The 17672-nt window shown below is 46.2% G+C and overlaps 1 protein-coding gene across 11 annotated transcripts in view; it reads left to right on the top strand.

The window, feature by feature from the left end:
- Positions 1 to 17672, top strand: part of Ralgps1 (Ral GEF with PH domain and SH3 binding motif 1) — a 251711-nt gene that overhangs the window by 32277 nt on the left and 201762 nt on the right. For 9 of the 11 annotated variants that reach the window (XR_007594100.1, XM_050154882.1, XM_050154885.1 and 6 more), the window contains exons 2-4: positions 2924 to 3034; positions 6484 to 6591; positions 12478 to 12528. Coding sequence is in view for 10 of the 11 variants with exons in the window: in XM_050154882.1 (XP_050010839.1) it covers positions 2978 to 3034; positions 6484 to 6591; positions 12478 to 12528 (216 nt within the window). In the remaining variant the exon portion in view is untranslated. The remainder of the gene's footprint in view (positions 1 to 2923; positions 3035 to 6483; positions 6592 to 12477; positions 12529 to 17672) is intronic. The other 2 variants (XM_050154886.1, XM_050154887.1) reach the window with 1 other exon arrangement.

The following is a 17672-nucleotide window of genomic DNA, read 5'->3' as shown; positions in this document are numbered from 1 at the left end:
GACAGGTCTTCTCTGTGTAACAGTCCTAGCTCAACTGGAACTAGCTCTTGTAGACCAGGTTGACCTCAAACTCATGGAGATCTGTCTGTCTCTGTCTCCCAAGTGCTGGGATTAAAGGTGTGCACCACCACCACCTGGCCTTGCATGATTTTCTTATGCTCTTGTGGGAGGCAGTATCAGGGATGTATATGTCCAGGCCTGTTCAGGATTTGAATTCATAGGGCCTCAGTTTCCCAGCATCCTGAGTGGTTCCTACCTTCCAATGTAAGTGGTCTGTATCTCCTGGGGCTCTTGTGGTAAGCGCATGAGCGAAACATGTAATGTTTAACCAGTGCCTCCCCAGGTTGGATGCTGCCCCACTGGTGTGTCCTGCCAAATGGGGCTGGAGAAGAGGGTGGTGCTGGCAGCATGTCCCTCTAACATTTATATGTCATGCATGTGGCGGTCAGAGGACAACTTGAAGGGAATCACTTTTTTCCTTTTACAGTGTGGGTCCCAGGTCCTTAGACTTGTTAGCACATGCCTTTACCCACTGAGCCATCTCCCCGGCCATGGCAGCATCCTTTGGAAGAAGTAGGGAGTCACCAGAACAACTTTAGAGAGCCTCTGGTTTGGGCTGTACTCAGAAAATTGGTGTCCAGGCCTGGCTCCCCTGGGAAGACCCACAGAGTGCCAGGCACATACAGATAGGAGCAAAGCCTGTCTCAGTCTTTAACTTGGAGTGGACTGGCTGGCTGATTTGGGGCAGTCTAAGAGGCCTGACCCCAAATTACTATGGCCGAGCTCTTGAGCTGGGTTTATCTTTCTTTTATCTCTTTTAGGACCCTCTTCTGGAGCTCCTGTGCCCTTCACAGGGGTTCTGATGGAGGGTTTTCCTTGGCTCTGGGTCCCATCTACATTTCCTTTCTCAGCTTATCATACTGTTTGCTCCATTACTGCAAAGGGAATGGCAGGCAGGCCAGGTGAGGTCCTGTTGTGAAGCTGAGGGCACTTCCTCTCATGTATTGTGTGGCAGCTTTACAGCCTCAGGTCCCTCATTTCTGGACTATACTTGTCATCGCCCAGATTTAGAACACTCTCTTCTCCTCAAAAGTACTCTGTATCTGTGCGCAGGCTTCTCCTGCCATGGGCAGTTTATTCCTATAAATTTGCCATTTCTGGGAATTTCCTAAAATGGAATCACACTGTACATTCTTCTGCATCTGACTTCTTCCACTGGCATGACATTTTGAGGTTTGATCATGCTGTGCATGTGCTAGCATCTCGTTTCTTTTCTTAGCTGAGTAGTAGCATGCTGTGTGGCTAGGTTACACTGCCTTGATGTTCACTGGATGATGGACTCTGACCTGGCTCCAGCTCTTGCCTTTAGGAGTGGTGCTGTGACAGGCATCCTCTGTGTGTCTGTGGGATGTGCTCATCCTTTGCAGCAGATGCTGGGATCTGATCACTGGGTTGTCCTAACTAGTCAAGAGCTGCCAAGTTATGTTCTGAGGCAGTTGTATCACCAACAATGCACGAAGGCTTCACCCCAGCTCCCAGTCACTTGATATAGACTGGTTTTTTTTTTTTCTGATTCTGGCTATCTTATTGGGTATGAAGTAGTGTCTTTGTGGTTTTGGTTTGTGTTACCTTAGGGGCTTTCCTCTTATTAACTCTGTGTGTGTGTGTGTGTGTGTGTGTGTGTGTGTGTGTGTGTGTATGTATATACCCATGGAGGCCCATGGTATTGGATCTGGCTTGTGTTTCCCTAGGGGCCTTCCCCTTATTAGCTCTGTGTGTGTGTGTGTGTGTGTGTGTGCGCGTGCGTGCGCGTGCGTGCGTGCACCCACAGAGGCTCATGATATCGGATCCTTGGAACTAGAATTACGGCAGTTGTGAACCACCTGATGGGTGCTAGTCCCTCTGACAGAGCTCTGAACCTCTGAGCATCTTTCCAGCCCTTCAGTATAGCTTTTTCTCATCTGCCACAGATTCACCATGTCCTGAGTCAAGTCCCCCCAGACCTCTTCCACCTCTCTGTCTCTTCCCTGATGACAGCTGTGCCATCTTTCAGTGCCTTGCTGTAAACAGCTTGGTCTAGCTGCTCTCACTGGCCACGCAGGAGTTTCTATGTTCTGTTGTTGCTGTCTCCCTGCCCGTCTCCCTTTGCCACCTCGGCTCAAAGGCCCCTGTTCCCTGGCAACTGCAGTTAGCTTCCATCTCTCCACTCTCTGCTGAGAAGCTGCGGGTGGCTTTTGGTGTTCTGGAAGGTGACAGATGCTCTCTGGAGCCTGTGCACATGAGCAGTCCAGGCAGAATAGCCAGACCTGACATTCAAGGGCGTCTTAAGTGACACTGCTACTGGATAAAGTAAGCAAATGCACCTCTATGTGCCTCAGTTTCCCTTCATAGAAAATGGGCAAGACTTAAAGGCCTCTCGTGGGATAGTGGAAGGGGATGATAAGGTAGAGGAGTCCAGCACATGGCTCTTAGTGAATACTTTGTGGTATCAGTTGTGATGGCACAGCATGGTGTCCAGTTTCTTCATCAGCCTTCATCTTTGTAATACATCTTCTAGGGCCCGTGAGGGCCAGGTACATCCTGGGATGGATGTGTAGGTGGGACCCAGTGATCTGCTGCAAGGGGTGTGATGACTGGACAGGAATGTGGGTTCATTACTGCCACAAGAGTCAGGGAGCAGAATTCATACAGCTGTTGGACATTGGCAATTAATCTAGCATTATCTAGGTGTATGAGCTCAGTAATGGCACAGGCTCACCATGTTCCACGGAGGAGGGAAACAGGTACCCAGGTTCTGTGGGCCAGCCTGAGTTTGAAGGATATCAGCTCACACCTTTCTTTTCAGGTCTCTGGGTGATCTTTTGGAGGCTGGTGTGGTTCTGTGGGTTCAGAGTAGGTTTTTATGGGTTCTTTTGCCTTGCAGGCAGGTTATGTCACCAGCAGAGGTGGCACCGAAGCTCCCTGAGGCCTGGAGACTATGTACAAGAGGAATGGTCTGATGGCTAGCGTGTTAGTCACCTCCGCCACTCCACAGGTATGTATGCTGTGGGAGGGTACCAGGAGAGAGGGCCATACATGGGGCCCTGGCCATGAATACAGGTCTTCTGAGGGCCTGCCACTTCAGGCAGGAGGTTTGGGAGCCTATCAGCCGTGTGGATGGTGATGTTTTCTGAAGTTGTTCTCTCCAGTCCAGCCGTGGCAAGTGTCACATTCCATTTTGGTGGCAAGAAGGGATCAGACTTTTCCCAGGAAAAACTGTTGTTGATTATAAATAAGCCATGTGTTCCAAAATGAGGTCAGACAGACACCAGTCCAACTGGCCACGGAACTTATTTACCTTGCTTCTTAGGAACCGGCTGTAAGGACTGGTGGTCTGAATGGCCTGGGCAGGGACTCTGCATGAGGTCTGTGATTTGCTTGCCCAGCTCAGTAATGGTACAGACACACAGAAGGAGGAATGTCATCTGAGGCTAGTACCTCTGTGTCTGGGTGTAGTGCTGGCTCCTCAGAGATGCTGGTAAAACAGGGTTGGGGCTGAGCATCCCACAAGGAGTTTTGAAATTTGACCTCAGATTAACTAACCAAAGGTCATAGGAATTAGTTTCTTATCAGTCTTTTAAAAAATTTTGATTTTATTTTTAGTCTTGAAATCACATTTATAGATGCCTTTAAAAACATTTTAAAAATTTTTCTTTTTAAATTATGTTTATGTTCATATGAGTACAGTGGTCATGGAGGCCAAAAGAGGGCATCAGATCCCCCTGGAGCTGGAGTTACTGGCGATGGTGAGTCTCCTGGTGTGGGTGTTGGGAACTGAACTCAGGCCCTGCTCTCTGGAAGAGCAGTCTATACACTTAACCATTGAACCATCTCTCCAGTCTCATCGATGCCTTTTAAAATTTCCTAGGAGACCAGAGTAGTTAATTTGGAGTCATCCTTGTTGCTACTGTCACCATTGCCAGCAAATAGTTTGGGACAACTTTTGATTCAATAAGTACCCTTACCTAAGGGCTTGGAGTGTTGCAGCAAAGCACTAAGGCCTTACATCCAAGCTGTTGTAACTAGAGGAACCAGACTTCTGTTTGTATCTGTAACTTACACTCCTTCTCAAGTAAAATAGTCTTCTTCTCTGGCCTGTGTATTTATGTATGCACGCATACATAGATGTGTATACTCACGGCTACCCTGTGCATGTTCGGCCCTCTGTGCAGGGGACCCACCAACCATGCATCAAAAATGTTTAACAAAAACTTACTCTGCACCAAGTATGTGCAGACTGTTGGTTCATTTTTCTCTGAACAGCGCCAGTGACTCTTTGCACAGCATTTATTTTGTAATAGGCATTAGCCATCCAGAGAGGACTCAGAATATGTGGGGCAACACATATAATTCTATGCTAGGTGATTTTATGCAGTGCAGATTTTGATATTGCTCAGGGTCTCCATGTATGTGGCTGTAAGTACCAAAGTGTGTTTGGAATGAGTGCATACATGAAACTTGAAGTACTTAGCAAGTACTGAATGACACACATCCATACACACCCAGCTCTCTCTATTTTTGATATGCATCCCTTTGTCAACTTGTAGTTGAGGAACCCAAAGCACAAAGAGGAGAAGAAACTGGTTCCCACTTCTGGGCAGGTGGCTGACTCAAATCTAGTCTCCCAGACTTTTGATTTGGTGTCTTCAACATACTGCCCTGTCAACCTGGTGAGGCTGTGTCTTGAAGTACATGGAGAGTGTAGATTTAGTTCTTTGTCAATTCCAGGCGCACTGGGGCCAGTCCTATTTCTTTTCAGCTGTATTCAGATCAAATTATCTTTGGGGGACAATGTCTTCCACTTAAAGAACTTTTAAAATGATGCTTGTCACACATCCCAGCCCCTGAGCCAGCATGTCCTGGGGAGGGAGGAAGTTGTGGTGGTAGGTTCTGAAAGCGGGGTGGTTTGCATGGTTTGGGAACTGGTGTTGCTACTCTGGAATAAGGTATTTAATAATACGGTTTTGTACCTGATGAGACACAGCAAAATGATGTCAGTGCCTGAGACCAGGTGATAGCTGATGTGAGGCTGGCATTCTATGTGGGCCTGTGTGCCTGCAGACCCAGCATGGCCTCTTACCTTCTGAGACCACGTGGAGTTTCAGTGTGGGAGCCTCACCTATAGACACCTCAGGCCCAGGCATGAGGTGGGCCACTTGCATTTCTGCTCCACTCCCTGACCTCACACTGTCATAATTATTAGCTTTCTTCCGTGACCTATAAAAACACCCTAGTTTCCAGTAAGACGGCAACATTTCCCCAGATAGAAAGTGAAATAAAAAGAAATTAGCAAAAGTAGATTCCTTCACCCCCTACTCTAAGATGGAGGAATGGACAGAAACCACAGAGTCCTCCATGAGTAGAGATGGATAAAACCACTTATGGACAGGCACAGGTGGTGAGCCTGATGGAGTGTCCAAGTAGAGTATGATGAAATGCAGTCATATTAAAGAAAAGGTGTGTCCAACATTTTGGTACCTTCAGAGGGGTGGGCTTTATGAACTCCATCCAATTTGGGTTTCTGCTTGTTTCCCTGTGGGAGGCCCCTGTCCATACAAGCAGGACTCAGTGACCCTTACATGAGGAATTCTCCCCAACAGTCTCTGAAGCTCAGCAGTTAGCTCTCAGCTCACAAGCCAGCTCTGTATGTGTGTTATACCTCCAGAGCCAGCTTCATCATTTGTGTTACAGTGACCTGCACTAAGCAGCCAGACAGAGAAAAGGTGACCTGAGAGAGAGCTACGAAGTTAAGAGTACTGGCTGCTGTTGCAGAGTTTGATTCCCAGTACCACAACCTGTAACTCCAGCTCCAGGAGATCCATTGTCCTTTGTGGCTTCTTTGGGTACCTTGTGTACACATGGCACACATGCATATGCTTAAATGAAACAAATCTTTAAAAATGAAAAAACAAAGTCAACAAAAGGGATGATCTCCTCAGGTCCCTGAGTCTGGAGGCCATTGTGAGGGAGAATTAGGCTAGGGTTCTTCTCTCTCTTTTGGGTGCTGGGGACAGAACTAGGCCTTGAGCATGCTTGGTGAGTGTTCTGTACTGAGCTACACTGCAGCTCTGGTGTTGGACTCTCCCCTGTCGTTACAATGCTGGCCAGAAGCTGTTAGGGATAGTGGTCCAAGGTCATTTTGGGGGTTCAGATAGCAAGCTTCACATTCCGGCTTTCAGCTTTATGGGAAAGGAACCGTGGAGAAACACTATCAACTCTGCTTGTTGACCTGTAAAATGGGAACACTGCCATGTACATGTAGAGAACCGTGAGGACTGAGATGGTGTGGGAAGTGCTCTAGAGATTAGCGTGGAACAACGTGATAGCATTAGGCACCTTTCATTCCGTGAGCCTGTCACTCTGTCTCCATTCTGGGGAGGTTTTGGGTGGCAGCAACCTCAGGCCAGACCAGTTAGGTGGTATTTCTCTTTGCCTTCTCCACAGGGCAGCAGCAGCTCAGACTCTTTGGAGGGCCAGAGCTGCGACTATGCCAGCAAGAGCTATGATGCTGTCGTCTTTGACGTTCTGAAAGTGACTCCCGAGGAGTTTGCTGTAAGTGACGTGGAACTGATGTGGATGGTGGTTCTGTTTCAGGGTGCTGGAGGGAGTCACTGCTCTGGGTTTCTGCCCAGGTTGGGAATACCACATATGTTCACAGTAGGAGAGCAAGTGATGGAAAAGAATGCTTTGGGTTTACGATTGGCTGCCTTGGGTGGGACCCACAGTGCGTCTGCACTGTAAGAGAAGGAGCAGAGCTCAGTGCACAGTTTACAAAGCACACACAGTACACAAACAGGCACATTTGGCAAGGGGTTGGGCCTGCTGCTGACATATATCACAAAGCCAGCCATGTTGCTTGCTACACTTTCGGCTGCAGACACCATGCATTTGTGATTCCGTTTTTCTCCTTTTTGTTTGCTTCCACTTTCTGCATGTTTATGTGCCATCTCCTAGAGCCAATAGGCAGTATTATTTTTCTTCAGCCTGTCTTTGGTTTCTGGATGATTCTTCGGTGGGGCAGAGCTAGCCTGTCATTTGCCATGATGTTTTCCTCTCTTGGGGTTTTGTTAGGGAGGGGAATATTGGCTCTGGGGTGACTTCAAACCTCACTCTGAGCACTGTTCCAGGGCCGTGTTTCTCTGCAGAGCTATGACTAGTCCCTGACATTCTCTCTTTCTCACCTCCCTTCTTCTTCCCCTTCCCCCTCTTCCTCCTTCTTCTTCCTGGTCCCCATGGTACAGAGGCTCTATGCCAACTACAGGTGGATCATTATTATTTATATGGCTCTGACTGCCAGCCAGCAGCTTCTCCTTGTAGAGTCTGTATTCCCATTCTGAGAATTCGAGGTTTCTCAAATATTGGTCATGGCCTGTTTGTAGCTCTCTGTGGCTCATTGTGGCCTTCTGTGGTTCTTGTCATGGCCTCCCTTATCTCTGGTCATGACTCTTGTGGCACTGGTTGTGGCTCCTGTGGCTATGGTCATACATAGCTCTCATCATTCTGGTCATGGGTTCCTGTGGCTCTGGGTTATAGCTTCCATGGCTCTTGTCTTGACTGTGGTCATGACCTCCCATGGCTGTGTTTATTATTCCTGTGTCCTGGTCATGGCTTCAGTGGCTGTAGTTGGGGACTTTTGTGGCTGTGGTATGTGGCTTCCTATGTCTCCCATAGTTTCGTTGTGACTTTAGGAGTACTCTCATTGTAGCTTTTGTGCCTCTGGCCATGGATCTCATGTTTCTGGTTGTGGTTCTGGTCATGTCTCCCATGGCTTGTGGCCTCCCTTGTGAGCTCTTAACTCAGGAGTACCTTTGGAACTGACGGCTTAGTGTCCTGTGAGTGCTTGCGGCTGCTCATCGGCAAAGGGATCTAATGGCAGACTTTCAGGTACCTTATATAACACAATACAACATTAACCAACAACTGTTTGCTTTCTTGGGAAAGCCTTACATGAAAGCTCTGGCTAGGATGTAAGGATTTGGTGTGGCACTGCTAGGAATATGTATATTCATCATAAACAAAAACATTTTTCCCTTTAGCTAACCAACTAGCTTCTCTTAACGACATAATACCCATTTTTTCTTGGGGGTGTGGGAGATGTACAGTGCTCTGATAGGCCCCTTCCAGGCTGTAGCACTCATCCCTGCAGAGATGTCGTACAGTACGTAGTGACTCACCGTTTCTCTTCAAAGCCTGGCTCAGTGTTGATTTGCCCAGGTTTTTGGGGATGGAGAAAAGCATAGCAGGTATGGCCTAGTGACTCTGAGGTTTGACTAGTGCTCCCTGCTCAAGCTCTCCTGGGTGAATTAGTACCTGGAAGCAAGTGGGGAATGGGACCTGACCTCACCTTGTAGGCCCCTAGCATGTGCCACCCCTACCCTTCCACCCTGCCCTTTGAGAGTAACTGACAGCTCTGGAGCCTTTCATACCCTGGGGGATGGGTTGCTCAGCAGCAGCCTTTGAGCAAGTTTGGTGTGGTAGTAAAGTATTGTGACATTGGTGACCTGCTGAGTTTTACTTGGATATTTGTCTTGCTAGAGACTTTGCATCCTTTCTGATCAGGATGTGAAAGCTGAGAGGCAAAAATGGATGTGGGTCTCTGAAAAACCTTCTTTATGTTAGGAACAGACAGCCCCCATCCTGGGACCAGCGCTCTTGGTGTTTGGTTTCTCCCCCTTTGTGTGTACATGTGCACGTGGTGTACATGGGTATATATGGAGGCCGGAAGTCAATGCTGGGTGTCCTTCCCTGTTACTCTCCATCTTACATTTTGAGACAGGATTTCTCTCTGGCCTGGGACTCACAACTAGACTGGACTGCTGGCCAGGGAGCTCCAGGGATCTCACTGTCCCTGCCTCCCAGCACTAGGATTAAAGACACACACTGTCGTACCCAGTATTTTCTGAGCATGCTGGGGATCCAGGCTCAGGTTGAACAGCAAGCACTTTACCACATCAGCCTGTCTCTACAGCCACTGATGTGTCTTGAGAACATCTGCACACTGTTTCTGACTGACAGCCTGAGCTGGGATCAGGATGTGAAACTGAGACCATTCAAAGAAGCTTGGCTGATATGTCATCATTGCAGTAGCTCCCCTGGAAATTCTGGGGTGAAAAGGGGAGAATATCTTATTGTTTCACCAGCTGGATTTGGGTTCTTCTCTTAAGTGTCATTCCACACACTCCTAGTTCCCAGCAGACAGGAGGGACATGAACTGGAACCACATGGGAGATGGAACCCAGATGCCCTGAGCTGTTGGCTCAAATCTCTTGTTTTCAAAGGCCTTTCTGCTCTTGTGTTGACCCACAGTTGATCCAGGTGTGGCAGCATGTGGCTAACAAGCTCGGGGTATATATAGCAGCAAAGGTCGCAATTGTTTGCACTGCCCAGGATGGAGCTTTGTGTTCTGTGGGCTTGCAGCACTATTACGAGCCATTCCACCCGGATCACAAGGACAGGGTGTGCAGATGTCACACACCCGTTGCCACCAAGGGGAAAGCACAAGAGCTAGGATTTTCATCAGGTGCCTCATTATTCTTGATGCCAAACTTCCATTAGTGTCAACATTCCCCCTGTGCCCTGGGAGGGACAGCATGCCCACTGTACAAATCTCTACCCATTTCCCTCCCATTAGACTCTGAGGATGCTATGCTTTGGTCTGTGTTCTGTGCTTTTTAGCAGCCCAGTGACTGCAGAGCACCTTGGAATTGTGCCAGGAGCTGGCCACAGTTCTGTGCCTGTACCCCAGCTATGGTCACAGGTAACATACTTTATGTGTTGCCATTTTTTTCCTCCAGTGTTGTCTTGATATAAGGCTTTTTGGCAACACAGTGTAACAGCTTCTGTTTCCTCTTCTCTAGAACAACTTTGGCATGTGAATGTTCAGCCAAGGCAGTGGGCCTTCTGTCCAGGCTCCGGACTGCATTCATGCGGTCGTTCAAGAGCCCCGTCTCTGTGGTTGCACTAGTGCATTTTTCATTACCCCCTTGATATGTGCACACACACAATGATGTATTTGTCACATTGGACATTTTTTTTTATCTCTTATTTTGAATTTCTGCCCTGTGGACTGCAAAATCTCAATGTGTCTCACTGGACAGGTTCAATAGACCATGTGTTGCAAAAGCCCATGGCTCCTCTTCCCGGCCTGTCTCAGAGGCAGGTGGTAATTGACACCTGGTTCCAATGTGACACACAAAGGCGGGTAAGTAATGAAGTTACCTTGGCCCGAAGAATTGTTATGAGTGACGCCTTTCCCTGGTCCCTAGATGAACTTTTGGCCCCGTTAGTGAAATCAGTCTGTCTGCTGCTCTGGGAAGACCCTCTTCTTTTCTTTCCACTCTGCAAGAGTAGCACAGAAGAGAGGGCAGTAGGACTGTTGTGGCCATGCCATACTCCTACAGGTTCTCAGAGCTACCGCTTAACTTCTGCTCTGATCTCACTGATGGCTCGTGGGATAATACGCAGTTCAAGACCTCATATCCCCGGGGGCTGGAGAGATGGCTCAGAGGTTAAGAGCACTGCCTGTTCTTCCAGAGGTTTTGAGTTCAATTCCCAGCAACCACATGGTGGCTCACAACCATCTGTAATGAGATCCAGTTACCTCTTCTGGCCTGAAGGGATACATGCAGGAAGAACCCTGTATACATAATTAATAAATAAGTCTTAAAAAAAAAAAGACTTCGTATGGGGTCTGTGGTCACATCTTGAATAGCTCTCTACCATATAATTTTGGGGAGGTAGAGGCTTCAGAAGAGAAGTCTATATGTGCTACTATTTATTTAAATCTGAGTAATAGATGCTGTCTCTATCATACAAGTTTTAAAATAGTGTATCTACAACCTTTTTAAATTAGGTAAGTCATACTTGAAACAAAAACCCAAGTAGCGTAAGCATTTCCAAACTAAAATGTTTTTATTACTCCATGCCTCATCTTCCAAATGACTGTGATCAACTCTGAGGTTGGAAGTTCATTTTGTTTCCAAAGAGAAGGGCGTGGGCTTGGATCTATGAGGAGGGATGTGGTAGGGAAGATAGCACAGAAATTTATTTCTCTCTCTCACCATCAGTAAAATCCAACTCAAGATGACTTGAAACTGAAAGTAGTAGAAGAAATGGCAGGGGTGGAGTCATGACAGGGGATGCTTTTAGGTCAGTGGTTCTCAACCTGTGGGTCATGATCCCCATAGGGGCCATATATCAAATATCCTGCATATCACATATTTACATTACAATTTGTAGCAATAGCAAAATTACAGTTATGAAGTAGCAATGAAATAATGTTGTGGGGGATCATCACAACATGAGGAACTGTATTAAAGGGCTGTAGCATTAGGGAGGTTGTGAACCACTGCTCTAAGGGGTTGGAAAGGGCAAGACATGAAGTTAGTAATGGACTAATGGGGTTCTGTCAGATACAAAGACTGCCCAGCAAAGGAAGCATTCAACAGGATGAAGGAATGGCCCACAAGGGTGGGAGAGAATATTTGCAAGTTATGCATTCTCCATGAGGATTAAGATTCAGAATGTATAAGGAACTTCAGAAAGCTCTCCAGCAAAAAGCCCATAGTGAGATTCATAACGGACCTGGTGGGCTTTCCCAGAGAAGGCATGTAGGTGGCTGGGGGACATGGAAGGATGCCCAGAAGTCATTGGGAAAAGGCAACTCAAATACACTCGCTCTCATTAACTCCAGGGAAAATGACTGTTACCAAAAAATTGAGAGATAGTAAGATGCAGAGAAAAGGACACCTGTGTGTTCTGCTGCTGTCACAGAAAACAGTGAAGATGCTCCCAGTGTATGAACCAGCAGCCCAGCAAAGGGTGTATCTCCAGAACAAGTGAAGTCCATACTTGTGCTTATTGTAGGCCTGACATAATAGCCAAGACGTGGAAACAAAACTACGTTGGTAAACCTATGTATGGATAAGGAAAATGGGGCGCATACAGGCAGTGGGTTATTATTCAGTCATAAAAAAGAATGAAACCATGTCAGTTGAGTCAACACTGTTGGAACCACAGAATATTCTGGTAAGTGAAGCAAGCCAGGCTTTAGAAAGACATGTGCCACATGGTCTCCCTCGTATGTGGCGTATAGAAAGGTTAGTCTCATGGAAGCTAGTGAGGAAAGGTGGTTTCCTGAGCCTGGGTGTGGGCGTCTGGGAGGGTGGGAGGGTCAAGAGGGGGATCGAACAGTGGAGAAAGAAGTTCCAGCCTGTGTTAATACAGAGGATGAGCTGTGTACTGCAGAAAGCATGGAGGAGTTTGAATGTTTTATCATGAAGAAGTTATAACTGAGAAGACAGATATATCTAACCTGATTTAAATGTGACATCTCATACACGTGTGTCCAGCCATCACATGGTACCCTATGAATACTAAACCTTCTGTCTTTCAGTATCAGTTAAAAGCCTCTAACCCAGTATCTCTGTTCTCTTGTAGAGTCAGATCACATTGATGGACATCCCTGTGTTCAAAGCCATCCAGCCGGAGGTTTGTACCATCATCATGCTCTCCAGATGGCTAGGGCTCGGGAGGAGTGGTCCTCTGGAGCCTCACAGAGTGACATGTGTCCATTTTGAGTCAGAAATTTGGGTTCTGCTAAGAAAGCCACTATCTGGCCCAGTCTGGCAGGGCAGACGGTTTGGTGCCCAGTTTCTACTGGGCAGCACATTTACTTGTCCTTCTTGTCCCAGGCTGTCCTGGCTGAGCACTTGCTGTTGGGTACAGAGCTTTCTTCATGCTGATCCCACATCCTGGTGGCTGCCTTGCTTCTGCCCTGAAACTAGTTGCCACAGCAAACCCTTGCATGTTTATAGTAAAAGCATATGTGCATTTTTAGAAGTGATAGAGGGGGGAAAGAGTCAGTGTGGGTCTTGAGAAATGAAAATTTCTGGTGACATCCTCTAGTTGGTAAGGTTTTAATTATTTTAACCAGAGTTCCTTTTTTTTTTTTTTTTTTTTTTTTTTTTTTTTTTTTTTTTTTTTTTTCCACTATTTTTTTTTTTTTTTTTTTTTTTTTTTTTTTTTTTTTTTTTTTTTGCTAGCAAGTAACACAAGTTCACTTCAGAAAGGTGAAGGGCGATGAGAACTTTCCTCCAGGGTCCCTATAGAGAGAGAGCTACTGGGTGTGGGTGTCCCCGCCGTTAGCTTCTGCTTCCTCTCTTCCTTCCTCTCCATCTGCACATGTGGCCCAATTTGACCTCCCCCAAAACTCTGCATTTACAGCTTTCTAGACTGACAACACAGTTGTCTGTCTAGCTCAGTTTAGTCATGTGGCCAAGGGACTGTGGTCAAGATGAGCAGACAGTGCTGATATGCCTTGGGGGTGAAGTGAAGGCAGGGAGACAGCTCAGAAGGGCCTGCTGCAGCTATGGTGTGGATTAGAGTATACCTAGCTTTACAGTGATTGCATGTCTTAATGGAGCCAAACTGTCTAGGCCAATCTCAAGCCCAGCCCTCTCACAACACAGGAAAAATCCATACTGCTGGCTGACTGTGAAGTAACAGTAACATCTTAAGGTTGTTCCCAGACATTAAAGTGCATGCGCTTTCCTTTAAAATTTTATTTTGGGGCCAGGCATTGGTGGCGCACGCCTTTAATCCCAGTACTCAGGAGGCTGAGGCAGGTGGATCTCTGCAAGTTTGAGACCAGCCTGGTCTACAAGAGCTAGTTCCAGGAGATGCTCCAAAGTTACAGAGAAATTCAGTCTCAAAAAAACCCCCTCATATATATATATATATGAGCTGTAAGTCTCAGAATCGCTAGGGCAGCTGTCAAAGTATGGGGTTCCCAGACTATCACCCCTGGACCTGAATCTGCATCTCTGGGTTGGGCCTGGAACCCAGTTGATACTATTTCACAAAAGTCAACCAAGTTCACCAGAGTGAAGAGCCACAGCCAGCTGCTGTGAATTACCTGGAACAACCCCAGGCTTGAGCTGCTAGTACCTATCACAAGTTCCCTAAAAGTTCCCTAAAAGCCCATTTCTCATTGTTCAACGATGGTTGACGGGAGCTAGGAGCTGTCCCTGCTTCTTTGCTGCTGCTGTGACTGCTAGCAGACTGAAAACTGGAATTTTTCCTTCTGGGGATGCCTGCTGTGTGGTGGTAGGACCACCCCAGAGTGGGAAGGGCATGAATAAGGCAGTTGTGCGATGTAGGTTAGACTTCCCAGGAAGCAGAGGCCAGTGTGTGAGAGATGGATGGGCACTGAGTGAGCTGGGCTCCTAGCAGGTCAGCAGCCCTGTGGACAGGGCCTTTTAGGCCTGACTGTGCACAGAATGACAACGAATAGCAATGCCCAGGTGCCTGGGCTGGAAAATTACTGATGTGCTCAGATGGAGTCCTCTAGAATCAGAGATGAGAACCTCAGCAGCAGATTTTAAAACCAATGGTCGAGGGCTTTGTGAAATACCAAGGCATTTGAAGGTTTGCTCTCATCTGGTGTTTGACTAAGATTACTCTGAATTCAGCTCCATATAGATAATACAAATAATTGTGGCCATGGACAGTGTAGCCAGGACTTGACTCCCACCCATCTGAGTGCCTACTATTGCAGAGCACAAGGCTTCCGCTTTGCTGTTGTGGATGTAGATTTGGTATCAGGGCTCATGGGTCCAGGAAATAGTTCCTGATCTTCCCCAGTGCTGACGGGGTTTGAGATGGTGACTGCACTTCTGGGGTTTCCCTGGGAGCAGGGCATCAGCTGTTTCTCCTTGTTGGCCATTTTGCTAGTTGCCCTAGATCTCTGCTTCCTCCATGTCCTCCTCCCAACATTAGGGAATTATTATCATGCTGTCTGCTGACACCATACTTGTTAATGTGGAGTTGGAAAACATGACTTAATAAAAGAGCACTCGGCAGGGCTTCTGTCTAGCCGCATGTATGGAGAGATTCAGACATTTTGGGAGGCTATCCATCACTGCTTCTAGAACAATGCCCCAAGCAGTGAGATTTTCATGCACATAGGTGTGTCATTGGGACTTTGGCAGAAGTGAGGAGATAGGAGAGACCTGAAGCCCCATGAAGGACCCAGCATGTGGGTCCTTGAGTTTCTGATGCTGCTAGGAAGGCAGGTCCCTGTGGTAAGTGGTACTCAGGGCCCTGCCCACTCAGACCCTTGCCTCTGTGTCCCTGTTCTTTACATCTGATACGCAGTGGCCCATTGCCTGTGTGCAGGCTTATAGCTGGATAGGTGCTGATGTGGCCTGTTATTGGGTGGTATGGGGTGAATGTGGGCTCTAGGACAGGACAGGCACCTTGGGTGTGGTTTGCATTGGCTTTTCTCAGCTGCCCCCGATATACCTGCTGTCACTGGCTTCCTTTTGTGTACTAAAGAAAGGGAGTATTATAAAGTATCCCAAGGTTGCCATGTCAGTTCTGTGTTGCTATGTGACAAGCTACCAGGTAGACTGTGATCCGTGGCCTGGCTGTTCATGATTCAGGGGCTTATAGGAGGCTGCAGTCAGCTGAGGGCGTGGATAGGTCTGGAGACCTGCCTTCACTGTGGCTTTCGCATGACATCTGGTAAGTTAGTCCTGGATGTTGTCATGTAGAACCTTCCATAAGGCTACTTTAAGGTTCTCATGGTGTGACAGTGTTTTTGTGGAATGGTGACTTTCCTTAAAAGTTACCTAGAGAAGCAAGGTAGAAGCCATAATGACTATGATCTGGCCTTGGAATCCAGGCCTTCCCTTCCCACAATATTCAGCCAGTCTCGCAGATCATCCCTATTTAGGTGAACAAGGGTTGAGCACAGGGAGTTTGGAATCATGAGGACAGTTTGGTGTCACCTGTCATAGTTTCTTTGTGATTCCAAGACTTTAGTCATCAGGACTATGGTAAGTACTTCACCTCTTTGAATTTGTGTTTCTTCATTTGTAGAATGGGGATGATAAACACCATCCATGGAAAGTCATTTAAACATGGAAAATGTATGAAGAACACATGGCACAGAAGCTCATTTAAAAATGTAATGTATATATAGAGCTTCACAAACACAATACCTTAATTAAGAGCAGAAATATACATATACATATATAACAAAATTGACTTAAATTTGTATCAATAAACTAAAATCCATACCAATGCAAATCTCTATATCATATCCCTCTTTAAATGTAAGCCAGCATTTATAAATAATATTTGGAAATATGATCATAGTTCTTCTCCAAACTGCTTCCTGCTCTTTGTTGGGCGAAGTAGTTTTTGGGGGTGTTCACAGTGACCTCTTAGGGGGTCTTGGTACATCAAAGCACATTAGTCTGGAATTATTCCAGAGGTTCTCATCCTCTATGGAAACAGAAGATGAACCTCTTTTCCAAAGCAACATACCCTTAGACCCATATTTTGAATTCAAGATACCTTTAAGGATGCTCAATCGTGCCACAGGGACATGTGCTCAACTATGTTCATAGTAGCTTTGTCATAGCCAGAACCTGGAAACAACCTAAATGCCCCTCAACTGAAGAATGGGTAAGGAAAATGTGGTACATTTACATAATAGAATACTACACAGTAGAAAAAAATAATGACATCTTGAATTTTGCAGGAAAATGGATGGAGCTAGAAAACATTATTTTGAGTGAGGTAACCCAGACACAGAAAGACAATTATCACATGTACTCACTCATAGGTGGTTTTTAAACATAAAGCAAAGAAAGCCAGCCTACAAACCACAATCCCAGATAACTTAGACAACAATGGGGACACTAAGAGAGACTTAATAGATATAATCTACATGGGAAGTAGAAAGTAGAAAAAAAAAATAAGATTTCCTGAATGAATTGGGAGCATGGGGACCTTGGGGAAGGGTTGAAGGAGAAAGGGGAGAAGCAGGGAGGGGAGCAGAGAAAAATGTAGAGCTCAATTAAAAAAAGGAAAAAAAGATACCTTTAAAATATATATGTTGGCTTGGCTTAGCAGTCCCCACTATCAGTGTCTCTCTGTAGTCAAAAAATTCAAAGAAAACACAATAATATACATAATCCAGACTCTCGGTGTATATGCTATCTTTAATTGGGTTTTTCTTTCTTTACTCCTTTTAATCTATGACTGTGTATACTCTGTCTCTTTAAAGACTTTTATAACTGTCTATATTCTTTTTATTCTCTCTCCCAAGCCTATGTACATTTATCCAATATTGTGACCCATTTAGAGGTCTTTTGCATCTGAATTTGTCTTTATTGTGTATTTATAATTATTTTCTGACCAGGATTGCTTCTCAAAATGCTAAACACTTATTAAAAATCTAAACAGTGGCATTACTAGGGTATATATGGCACTACCTGCTTGCCCTGCCCAGTTCTGCATGGAGGAGCTGTTCTCTGCCTCTGAGAGCCATGTACATTGTCCCAGTTTTAGGCACACAGCAGGTCTATGTTGTCATTAAACAAGTTGTAGCACATTGCTCACAAACACCATTTAAATGCTCTGCCCCCCTGAAAGAGCCAGAGGTGGCGCTGGCAGCATGGCCCAGAAAGCTGGCATTTCAAAACAGTGTGGCTTTTTTTTTCTGCTACTGCTGAGTCAGGAAAACCTCTCTTAAAGGAGCCACAGCGTGCTGTTAGCAAGCAAAGCCCGTTCAGGAAAATAAATGTGGCTAAACTTTGTTTTTTAGTGTCTAGAATTCTGTA

Source organism: Alexandromys fortis, unplaced genomic scaffold, assembly GCF_014885135.2.
Source record: "Alexandromys fortis isolate MF-2015 unplaced genomic scaffold, M_Fortis_MF-2015_v1.1 scaffold_72, whole genome shotgun sequence".
Classification (NCBI taxonomy): Eukaryota; Metazoa; Chordata; class Mammalia; order Rodentia; family Cricetidae; genus Alexandromys; species Alexandromys fortis.
Note: the sequence above shows the minus strand (reverse complement) of the source record. Positions and strands in the feature narration are given on the sequence as shown.